Raw genomic sequence first — 12,096 nt, 5'->3', positions numbered from 1 at the left:
AAGCCGAGCCCCAAAAAATGTTTCTTTTTTTTGGACAATTTCTCACGTACTGACGTCGTCATTTTTGAGGGGGAGGGGTTTTCACTGGGTGCTAGCTGGTGATTTTTAAATTTTTGTTTCGGAGGTTACACTTTTGTTTAAACGTGCAGTAAGAATGAAGAATTGCAGAAACAAACTGTTTCTTGGAGTCCAGGACTGCTGAGGGCTACAATAAAGAGCTCAGGAACCGTTTGAATAAAAACATAATCCGTCTCAAAGTTTTATTTGCACAACTTGACTCAGAGAACAGAGAATACTTGGGTTCAAAGCTAGTCAAACACAAAATTGAAAGACGGGAAAGCTGTCAAAAGAATACTGTAACCAAAAAAAAGAAAAAAAGTTTAGAAAGGAATCCAGCAACATTAACATGCCACCGACTCCTTCAGTCAAAACACAACCGGAAAAAAGCATTTGATACGCCATGTTTGAAGGTCCTGATTCAACCACACAAGGTTCATGTCAGTGTTGTTGGTCCGATGGGGTAGCTTAGTGTTGAAGCCACAGTGCCTTGCGAAAGTATTCGGCCCGCTTGAACTTTTCAACCTTTTGCCACATTTTAGGCTTCAAACATAAAGGTATAAAACTGTGACTTACAGCTGTAATCGCAGCAAAAGGTGGCGCTACAAAATATTAACTTAAGGGGGCCGAATAATTTTGCACGCCCAATTTTTCAGTTTTTTATTTGTTAAAAAAGTTTGAACTATCCAATAAATTTCGTTCCACTTCATGATTGCGTCCCACTTGTTGTTGATTGATTACAAAAAATTACAGCTTTATATCTTTATGTTTGAAGCCTGAAATGTGGCAAAAGGTTGAAAAGTTCAAGGGGGCCGAATACTTTCTCCAGGCACTGTATCAGAAGGCAGTGGCTAATGCTGATGTGGCTAATAAATGAGTACACACAGGTGAAATTTAGGCCATAAAATCAGATCTTTGTAAAGCTTTTTCCTGGATGGTTTGGTCATCCTAAGTCAGCAGTAGTGTCGGCTAACTTCTCATCACAGTCAACGTGCATTCTGGATCATCTGACGTTTTCTATAAAAATTGGTATCCTCGTAGAGTTGTTTTTCTTTTATAAGAAAATAATCTTCAGCATTTGGAAACTGGACTTTTCTAGGTTATCTTTCTCCATGTTTGGTGTGCTCTGAGCTGACCGGAACCATCTCCACCTGTCTGGTTACTAAAATGGTTCTGGTATGACATCAGCTCCAGCAGAATTAAGAAGCATAGAAAGGGGCGGAGCTGATGCTTTACTGGAGAAAGGAAGATGTGAATGAAGAATACCAGTTTGACTCTGGTTCAGGTGTTCAGACAGAGCAGAGCAGGTGAGCATGGTGCCGTGTTCAGACCAGGACGGCTGCCACGCTCCGCCCTGATGGACAGGAGGAAACTCTACCACCTGAACGTCGGCGGCTCTTTCCGCCGTCTGAGGAGTTTTCTGAAAGACACTGCTGGTTGATCGACTGTCTGGAGTGAAAGCTGACTGCTGTCCAAACTGAGGAGGAGAGCTTCGTCTTCCTGGTGGAGGGAAGTGGGGGGGACACACAACTCGCTCAGGCTCAGTTTGGAACTTCCTGCTCCGCTGCTTCCTCTTTAACGGAGTCTTCCTCTTGTAGCCGCTCCTCCTCCTCCTGCAACAAAGGAACACATTGCAGTTGTCAGAAATGGCGATCACCACATGCATCAGCAAAGTGTCATTCGACTCAGCCAAATAACTATCATTTAAATATTAATGAAAATTGTATTTTTTACATGTTCTCGTGGCATTTTTCCGATGATGGAGGACATATATGAAGAAAATTAAGATTTAAATTGCATTTCTGATGATTTCTTTATTCAAACAATCTGGAAAAGATTAAAAAAATCATGTAGATGTGACCTATAGGTTACTACGGCAAGCCAGAAGCTCCTTGCTCCACTTCATTCTGATGCATCCACTTGCAGACAAATAAGATCAATTGAGAAATTTCTGTTTTCTTCGTCTGAGTTGGCATCTGGCTTAAAACTGTTCGGTTTAATAGCTCGCCACTTTTGTTGCAACGCTAATATTAGCTTAGAGTTGTGAGGGGGTGTAAGCTAGAGGAAGAGCTCATCAACGGACGGATGATGGGAAAGGGGGTGGGTTTGCTCTGTGGCAACAGTCCCGCCCACAACTCAGATGTCCACAAATGAACGACTGCGGCTCTGCATAAACTTTTTTTCTAGAAAACTAAACACGTTTTTCAGATTTGGGCTAAAAATGGCATAATCATAAATAAAAGAACACAGGGGACGCTTAAAAAAAATCTAATAATAGTTAAGAAAAATTGTCTTACCAAGATTTTTTTTTAAATGTCAAGTTTTCTTAAACTAAAATTATTTTGTTATTGAATAAAGTTCTTCATATGATTATTTTTCTTGCAAGACAGAAAACATTATTATTTTCTTGAAATAAGGGATTCACCTTTTGCAGGTTTATCAATTGTTCTACTTTTAGGTCTACGTTTGCACTGACAGAAACACGCTTTTATGTTTCTGTGTTAATGTTCAGAGTCTGACGTTGTATTTTGCTGCTTTGTGCTCCTATAGATGTGAGAGCCGTGGATGTCACAACCAGAACCACAAACAGAACAGAAAGTTTACAGTTTCCCTTTTTTTTCATAAAACTTTAAAAAAAAACAAAATACTGAGCATTTTTTAAACCTTTAAACAGTTTTAACTTTTTTTTTCTTTTTTTTAATTATTATCATTATCTTTTTTTATTTTTTTATTTTAATTTGATAGCTTCATAAAGATCTTTTTTAAGGGCTTTTTCTACTGGGTTACAAACGCAGTAGCCGTGCACCAAATGCTGCAGAGAGGATTCTGCTGCTCTCACAAACACTTTCCTGCTAGCATGTTCACCTGTGTGAAGCAGCAGCTCAGGTGTGAAGCGACGTTGCGCACGCCCAGCTCAGCAGCTTGGAGCTGCTGTTGGCGTGGATGTGAATCTTAAAGGCTGTGCAGAAGCGTGTGAAGCTGGAGGGGTGGCGGGGGTAGACAAACTGAAAGTGACAGCGGTGATTAAGCAGCTCTGACAGATACAATTACCCCCAGCTGCAGAGGTTAATGGACACATCTCCACAGCAGAATCTGTGAGCAGCGGGTTAGGATCTGCAGCCGCGCGCTCCTCACCCGGCAGGCTGACGGCTGCAGGATCTGTCGGACCGGAGCACCTCCGAGGCGCCTGCATTCTTCCCACACACAAAGCAGGTGAGATGTGCGCCTCAGCAGGCATGCTGCCTTTGAAGGGACCAAACCTCTGACAAAGGATCCCTACGAGGAGCTCCTCTATAGTCCTATAAAGCCTTGAAAAGGCTCAGTCTTCACTACAACCCACGGTTTCTTTATGAACTGTGAGCTTTCTCCTCAACAATTTATCATCAGCTAACACCTCGCATGTGTGCAGCCTGCAGGGTGAAGTGAAAAAGTCAAACCCTGACACACAATGGAGCCCACTCAGACTCTGCCGAACCAGAAAATCTGAAGAGGAGATACGGAGCAGACCAACATTCCAGGAACAATCTGGGATAAATCTGTCTTATCTTCATCGCAATTCCAGGAAGTAAATGATCATTACTTCCTGTCAATCTGAGGTATCGGGTGTCTCTGAGCAGTTGTAGGCTCCTCTGGTTCTACAACCCCCCATCAGAGAAAGGTTTTCTAAACTGCTGGGACTGATATGACCTTTGGATCATGACATCCCCCTGACCCAGAATCGAATTGTTCTAAACTTAATCGATCAATAATTGAGCCATAAAAGTAGAGATCGATCTAATGCATAATGCCGGTGTGCTAGCTTGATGCGTGATGCTGGATTTCCCATATGATTGAACTGATTCAAATTGAGAATTAAAAAAAAAAAAAAAAAAAAGGAATCAAATCGATCCCGGCTCTGGTGAATCGAATTGAATAGATTCTGGAAATACTCCGTCCTAATTGATTGATCCGTGCTTGATCCATTGTTGAAATACATTCAGGCATCAATGGTTTATATGAGAAATAATTGAGTTGCTTCCTTTTTTTAAATAAAAAAACAATATAAAGTGCATACAATTGGTCTTCCATCCAAGTGACAACTAAACTAAGGACACGAATGGAAGTTGCAACAGAGGAGCTGCCACAAACAGGCAGACGGCTAAATACAAGTGCAGCAGGTTTTATTGGCACAGACAAGAGAACAGGAGTAAAGCAGAGTTAAACGTCCACAAAGCTAAATCCGGATCAGGCAGGCAGAGATCAAACACAAGCATGAGGGCATCAGAGAACAACCAGAGTGGTCATGGTCCAAGCGAGGGTCGGGGCAGGCGGCAAACAATCAGAGTCGAAGACGAATCGGATGAAACAGAAGATCGTGTCATGATGAGAATGCTCAATTAGACAAAATACTTCTGGGTAGATGGAAAACGGCTGTTGGGCTTCTGAGAGAGACAGCAGGGGCTGATGGGAAGTGCAGTCTGGGGACCAAGGAAGTGCTAGTACTCAGGTGATGGATCCTGGTGATGGCCAGAAGGAGAGATGGGACAAAGTCGTATCCGTTCCATTTTTCTATCTGAGGAAATTCAGTTTGTATGTAGATGACACCTTAATTAGGGATTACTGCTCTAGTTAATACTGAGGTTGGGTTCTCTCTACATAGTTTATTATTAACTTTAAGATTTTTTTTTTAAAATTAAAGATGGTATTCAGAGTAATTGCCTTAATTAGCAGGGAAACCCTGACATGCCTGCCTTTCTGGATAAAGTCTTCATCCTGGTGAGTCTTTATCATCAGACGCCACTTCTGTAATCATCTGTAGTCTCACTGCGTCAGAGGAGGCTGAAAACGTAGTTACAGCTCTAAATCTGTTAGAGTTTAGGACTGAAGCAGTGTTGCATCTGCAGGAACAACACAAAGAACTCTGCCTATTTCCTCCTCCTCCTCCTCTTTCTCAGTGTGACTGAGAGTCCTGCATCACTGCTTCTCCCCCCAGAGGTCTGCTTTGTGCAAACCTCCAGAGGAAGGAGACATTCTCTCCTCTGAGGAACATGGGAAAGAAAAGCCAGGACCTTCGCAGGAATGACATCCAAAAGCAGACAGCAGAAGAGCTCACACTGGTCCCTAGGTGGCATCAAAGACCAGCAACTCAGCCCCCCCTTCCCCTCCCCAGACTGCTGCTTCACCATTAACACCCACACATACAGAAGCACGTCCTCCGGCACACGCGTACACATTACTCTGCATAATGCACAGCGGCGAACACACTTCAGGAAGCTTTATCAAGCCGGCGCAGTCCTCAAAGAGGCAGCTGTTAATTAATGTGACAGATTCTCTTCTTTATCCCCGTACTTTTTATGAGTCGGAGTGTGTGGAGCCCGCAGAGGGAGGGTGGACACCGCCACACCACCTGACCACCACTGCACCTTCAACTCCACCCAAAGTTAATCATACATCACTAGAATCAGGGTTTCTCACCTTTCAATTCTCACGAACAATGAAGCACAGACAAGACTGCTGGGAGCCATGCTTTGATTTTGAAAAACAAAAGGAGCCATGTCTTCTTTTTTGGAAACAAAAGGAGTCATGCTTTTGTTCTGAAAAAAATACAAGGAGCACTCGTCTAGGAAACAAAAAGTAAACCGTGCTTTTATTCTAAAAGTTATTGGATAGTTAAACATCCTGAAGAAAATGAAAGAACGCATTTGTATTCTGTAAATATTAGAAGGATAATTTTATGCAAAAAAGTCTAGAAACTACAAGAGCCATCATTTTATTTTGACAGTTTTGCAACAAACCACTTCAACTACCCTGTAGGATTCATATAAGCTTTCACTTCATTTCTGATCTACAGGTAAACAGCCATAACCTGCAGCAACGTGCACACTCCCACGTGCACAGTGGTGGGACTGGGTCAGTGCATGAGTAGCTCACCACAAACTACCACACAAATTATGGCACACTTGTGCGTGTGCGCATGTGTCTCCTGCAGCTTCGGGTCATAAAAGACGACTTCACCAGTCCGTTCAGCCTCCCCCCCCTACAGGCGAGAACAATTAAAGCTGATGACTGCTCGTGTTGCAGCTCCATCTCGTTTATGACCTCGGCTCCGGTTAATGTCGCTTTTCCCCAGAAAAAAAAATTCAATCGAGTAAGGCGAGGCCGACTCTGAACAAGGAAAGTCTAATTGAAACAAAAGGAAAACGCTGCATCTTTTCCTCACATGTTTGAAACGATAAAAGCTGCTGCTGAGCAGGAACCGAGGACATCACCTGCAGAGGGCTTCATCCGCCAGATTTAAGGACCCACTCCAATAAAAATCAATTTGATTCAAGTCAATTTTGATTTTACACATTTAGACACTTTTGTTTATAAATACACTAATAATATATATATATATATATATATATGTTTTGAAGGTTTTCAAATTAATCTGATACAGTTCACATACTGTAAAGCCTTTAAGTAAAATAATAATGAGATTGTTAATACTATACGGTGTTACATGGATTCTCAAATGGAGAAGCTCTAACAATTGTTCTGCTTTTCCTGGAGGCGTTTTAGTTTGGCCACTAGGTGGCAATCACGCTATAGCATGACACATTATTCCAGTAGAAGAAGAAAGTATGAGCAAAAACTTGTGTTTCCTATAAGAAATAGGCAATTTAAAAAATGTTCCTTTAAAGAGTTAGGAAAACTCATGCCTGTGAGTATATCTATCTATCTATCTATCTTGCTCCTGCGTTAGGGTTGGTGTCCCGCCCTGGTGCGTTGAGCTGATCAGATGAGTCAGGTGTCTCCAATACTGGCGGTCTTGTGCCAGCAGATCTGCCTCCTTTGCAGTAATGCCATGTTGGCGAAGGTCGCGGTCGTCTCCTGCCTGCAGCCTTTGGGTCAAACTTCAAAATGACTCTTCTAGGGTTTTCAGAGGGAAGGCGAAGAACATGGCCAAACCAGCGGGCGGACGCGGCACTGTGCTGCCAGGATGGAAGCTCTGGGCTGGTTTGTGTGGGCTCTGAGCGATTTGTTGGAGATTCGCTGGGACCATCTGCTGTTCTCGATGGTTCTAAAAGCCCTGCTATCAAAGCCATCTATTCTTGAGGCTAGGGTCTTATTTAAGGACCATGTTTCTGAGCCATATAAAAGAATGGAGAGTACGGTGGAGTTGTAGATGCGAAGCTTTGTCTTGCGCGAGATGGATTTGTGCCACCAAAGTGGTTTCTGGAAAGACTGCATAGCAGAGGCTGCCATGGCTCTCCCGCAGAGAATCTCTGGTCTAAGATCTCCATTATCTGCCACATCCCAGATAAACAAAGTTCTTCACGGGCTCATTTCCAAGCAAAATAGTGAGTGGATCTGGTTCCTCACCAACATGCATGAACTTGGTGAACTTGGAGACCCAGATTTTCTGCCTCTTTGCTGTAAACAATAAGAGCGTCCCTCAGTTGACTGTAAGATGAGCTGAATAAGATGGTGTCATCAGCGTACCCCAAATCAGTCAGTCAGTAGTTGCCGAGGGACACTCCAGGTATTCGCTCACAGACCCTGCACATCATGTGGTCGATTATGCAGCTGAGTATATAAAGATATTAATTTAGTCAGCAATGTACAGTATATTTCGACCAAGCGTTAGCATTACCCATCCTATGGGAAATCCCATTATATGTTAGCATCAAGCTAGCAGACTTTGGCATTATGCGTTAGATCGTTCTCTACTCGATTTTTGATCTATTAAGCTTAGATTGATAAAATCAATTTCATCAACACAGCCTACTATTACAGTAGATCAAAAAAGGTGTCAGGAGTGGGACTTTGCAGCTGAAAAGGTCTTCACATGCTCTGATCCTTCGTGCAGGCAGTGACGCTCAGTGTGTGCACCTCAGGAGCGTGGTTCCACAGAAGCTTCCCTCTGTTGGAGTCACTGACTCACGACCATAAAACAGCGAGCATTCAGACGACAGGCCTCGCCGTGCGCTCTGGGCTAAAAAGGTTATTAGACCGGAGCCGGGTCCACACAAATAGCCTCTGGGGATCCCGCTGCAATCACACACTCCTGCTTACTCCACAAATTGGCCCCAGAGAGGCCCGCAGGCGTCTGTGGCGCCTAGTTAAAGTGATTGAGGGGACCGGCGGTCATTGATTTTTCCCGTCATCTGCGGCGTCCCGCCGGGCCGCACCCCCCACACTCTCCGTGCTTCCTGTGGCGCCTTAAATCATATTAAACTGTGCTTACACTTTGGCGGCGGCTGAAGACAAGCATCATTGATGAGTTCGTCTCCGAGCTCCTTCGGTTTCAGCTGTTATCGACCTCTGCGGCTTCAAATCAACACGAACACAGTCGCGGGGTGGGGCGGACCGTCACTCCTGCGCCGCCTGTGATTTATCTTCATTCCAGAAGCGACGGTGATGAGCCTGATCGGCTGCTAATGAAAAATTCTTTAACGGGAGAATAAAGCGGGCGGAGGTTTTTTCTTCTTCACAGATGCACGGCAGCAGCTGATGAGGAATGATGCCTGTTTTTTCCTGCGCGCATTGAAGGCAGCAGAGTGCAGGGCTTCATTAAGTTAATCAGCTTAACTTCATTACAGCATTACACGGGTCAGCATGAAAACTCTGATTGATGCCGCAAACAGAAGAAGCTGCAGATACCAGGACATGAAGCCCCACTCTGACCGTCCTCTGATCTTTAGTAAAAGAGTTCGCATGTACACAAACATGTGCAAAGATGTCAACATGTACACTAAAAATTGCACAATTGTTTCCAAATACACAAGTAGATACACAAAAGCATGTAAAAAAGTTTACAAAAGAGTGCACATATACTTAGATAAACATTTACACAAATACAAACACAAATGTTTGTGGAACATTTGCGCAGAAATGTTCCACAAACGTGTAAATAAATACGTAGAGAAATGCTTACACAAACATCAGCACAAACACACAGAGAAAGGTTTAAATAAACGTCTATTGAGCACACTGAAAGGTTTACACAAATGTTTACACAAACACACACAGAAATGTTTACACAAACATCTGGACAAACACACAGAGAAATGGTTACACAAACGTCTATCAAACAGAATGTCTTTTAATTGTGCTTGTTGTTTTTAATTAAATAAAAACATGTTGTTTTCTAGGACTTAGTTTCTGCAGACCGGCAGGAATTCATTAGAAATACGCCTCTAAGTTGTGGGTGGGATTTTTGTAACCCCGCCCCCCTTTCACAGTTGTTAAGGCTCAGAGAAGGGATTTTGTGGCCCATTGAGCGTATGTTCTACATCACAAATACACTGTCTGCTGCTGATTAGCAATTATATTATTTAAATAAAATAATACTCAGAAAAGCAATTTAAGCCTAACTTTCTTCAAAAACAAAACACCATTATCATCGGAGTGAGTTTTTATTCCGGCCTTTCTTAGGACGACCACAGATCCAAACTCACCCCTGCTGCGTGCGAGGGGACGGCGGCCGTGGTGCGTGGGATGGAGGCCTGCAGCTGTGCTGCCAGTGAAGCAGCTTTCATGGAGGTGATCAACACTTTCAAAGGGTTCGAAGACAAGTGCAAGCACAGCTAGGGGCTGCAGCCCACCCCCGTCCACAGGAGCCCCTTTGAACGCGCCGGAGCAACTTTAGAGCCGTTACGGGAATCTGCTGCTGTGATTCAGTGGGCCTAACTCTGCTGCCAGGGTGTAAATAAAGCCTTAAACAAGCACCCTTGGAGCAGCAACAAGGCTGAATTAAAGGCCATCCGATATTACAGCAAGACTGTCACTTTACTGCTGAAATCAATTTAGTGAGGCCCTGCAGCGGCAGGGATGTGGCCTCGGTCAGAGCCGAGTTTATCTGAGCCGAGCAGGCGGACAGAAACAGCATCTGTAATGAACTCAGGGCGGTCCAATAAGGCACAACACAAACATATGCACAAAGGTTCACACCAACACACACATTTGATGAAATACATCTAAAAACATGTACGAAACTGTTGACACAAAAGTGTGTGGACAAACGGCTGCACAAACACAAAGAAATGTTTACTCAAAAGTGCAAAAACATCTCCACAAACATATACACAATTGCTTAAAAAAAGTGAAAAAATGTGACTAGACCAATATACAAAATTGTGCAAAATAGCACAAACACGATCAGAGATATTAACGCAAAAGTGCAAAAGCATGGACACAAATGTGCAAAGATGTTAACACATACACTAAAAAATGTATAATTGTTTCCAAAAACACATGCAGATACACAAAAGCACACATAGATGTAAAAAAAAGTTTATAAAATAGTGCATATACACTTAAATAAAAATAAACACGAACAGAACTGTTTGTGTTGATGTTTAACATTTGCCCAAACGCGAACAGAAATGTTTACACACACATGCATAAATTTATACAGAAATGTTTACACAAACATATGGACAAACACACACAGACATGTTTACACAAACATGCACACGTCTATACAGAAATGTTTACACAAACATATGGACAAACGAAATGTTTACACAAATGTTTGCAGAAAAAGACATTTTTACACAAATGTCTGCACAAACACATACAAATGTTTACACAAAACTGTTCAAACATGTCCACAAATATTTGGACAAACAAACACAGAAATGTTTACACAAACATCTGCACAAACACACATAAATTAGCACCCAAATGTCTGCACAAACACACACAAAAATGTTTACACAAACATCTGCACAAACACACAGAAATTAGCACCCAAATGTCTGCACAAACAAACACAGAAATGTTTACACAAACATCTGCACAAACACTTAAAATGTTTACACAAAACTGTGCCAGCATGTCCACAAAGATCTACACAAGTATGTGCAGATGTCAAAAGTTCCACTGAGGGTCAGAACAGTGCTTTGATAAAATGTAGCACAACTGCATAGAAGAACAGGTCAAGCAGCCGAAGTTTGAGGGGTTACAGTGAAACTAAAACATTACTGATAAAAAAGTTTATATAAAGATTTTAAATATCCCTCCACACCTGTAGGACATCATCAAATGAGCTCCACCAAAAAGAATGGCGGGTGTTTGAAAACCGGGACCAAACTTAGATCCCACCATAACAGGAAGAAGGTCTCCGTCAAAAAGTGAGCAAAGACGAGACCGGATCATAAGAATCTGACATCTTCTGTCCTGAGCCCAAGTTTGGTTATGACCATCACCCGATTGTCCAGATGATTATATGACTTAGAAAGGCCTGTCAAATGTGCACTCCACTCAGAGTAAGATTTAGTGGAAGTTCAAAGATGATCCGGAGGTGCTTAAACAAGACTGGAGTTGGGCAGATTCTTCTTTGTGAGGGACTTTTGAATCAGCCCACATACAAGGTAATCCTGGCAGAAAACCTCTTCTGACAACGCTCCAGTTCTGAGGATTGTGTTCTTCCAGCAGGACAGCTAAGCTGCTTTCACAATGGAATAATCTCACAGACTCCGTTTAAACGAGCCGGCAGTGTTCATTCTCACAGATGATTTTCATTTAGTTTTAGTCTTTTCACTTAACAGTATTTTAGCCACATTTACATTTCTATTAGTTCAGCTTTATCTCATGAAAAACAAAGAAAAAAAACACTTTTGTTTAGTTTTATTCATCTGAAATTTGTATATTTATTTAGGCAGTTTAATTTACTCTACATATCTTGAATACATATAAACTGGTTCTCAATATATATATTCTCACTTGTCTAATTCACTTGTGTTCCTGCTCTTCTACATCCGTGATTCTAGTATTTATGGTCTTCTTCAGCTTCTTCCTCTGCACTGTCCTTTGGCTGTTTTCTGTTTTACTTCAGGAATGCTTTTGCTCTTCTTCATCTGTGTTTCTTCTGTGCTTCAGTTACGTCTATGCTCCTCTTTCTTTTGTTCCTGTTCTTCCTCAGCCTTTTTATGGTCTTCTTCAGCTTTATTTGTCTTCTTTTTCTCTTTATTCTTGGTGTCCTTTGGCTGTTTTTCTTCAGCTATGTTTTTTCCCGTCTTCATCTGTATTTTTTGCTGTATTTTAATCGCGTTTATGCTCTTCTTTCTCTCC

The 12,096-nt window shown here is 42.3% G+C and overlaps 1 protein-coding gene across 2 annotated transcripts in view; it reads right to left on the bottom strand.

The window, feature by feature from the left end:
* Positions 1–229: 229 nt before the first annotated feature.
* phf14 (PHD finger protein 14) overlaps positions 230–12,096 on the bottom strand; it is a 58,724-nt gene continuing 46,857 nt past the window's right edge. Inside the window, exon 18 of one of the 2 annotated variants that reach the window (XM_024297882.2) lies at positions 230–1,670. In XM_024297882.2, coding sequence (XP_024153650.1) covers positions 1,599–1,670 — 72 coding nt within the window. In that variant the 3' untranslated portion in view covers positions 230–1,598. Of the gene's footprint in view, positions 1,671–4,896; positions 4,981–12,096 lie in introns of those variants that run through there. The other variant, XM_036214772.1, reaches the window with a different exon arrangement.

This window comes from Oryzias melastigma, linkage group LG13 (assembly GCF_002922805.2).
Source record: "Oryzias melastigma strain HK-1 linkage group LG13, ASM292280v2, whole genome shotgun sequence".
NCBI lineage: Eukaryota > Metazoa > Chordata > Actinopteri > Beloniformes > Adrianichthyidae > Oryzias > Oryzias melastigma.
Note: the sequence above shows the minus strand (reverse complement) of the source record. Positions and strands in the feature narration are given on the sequence as shown.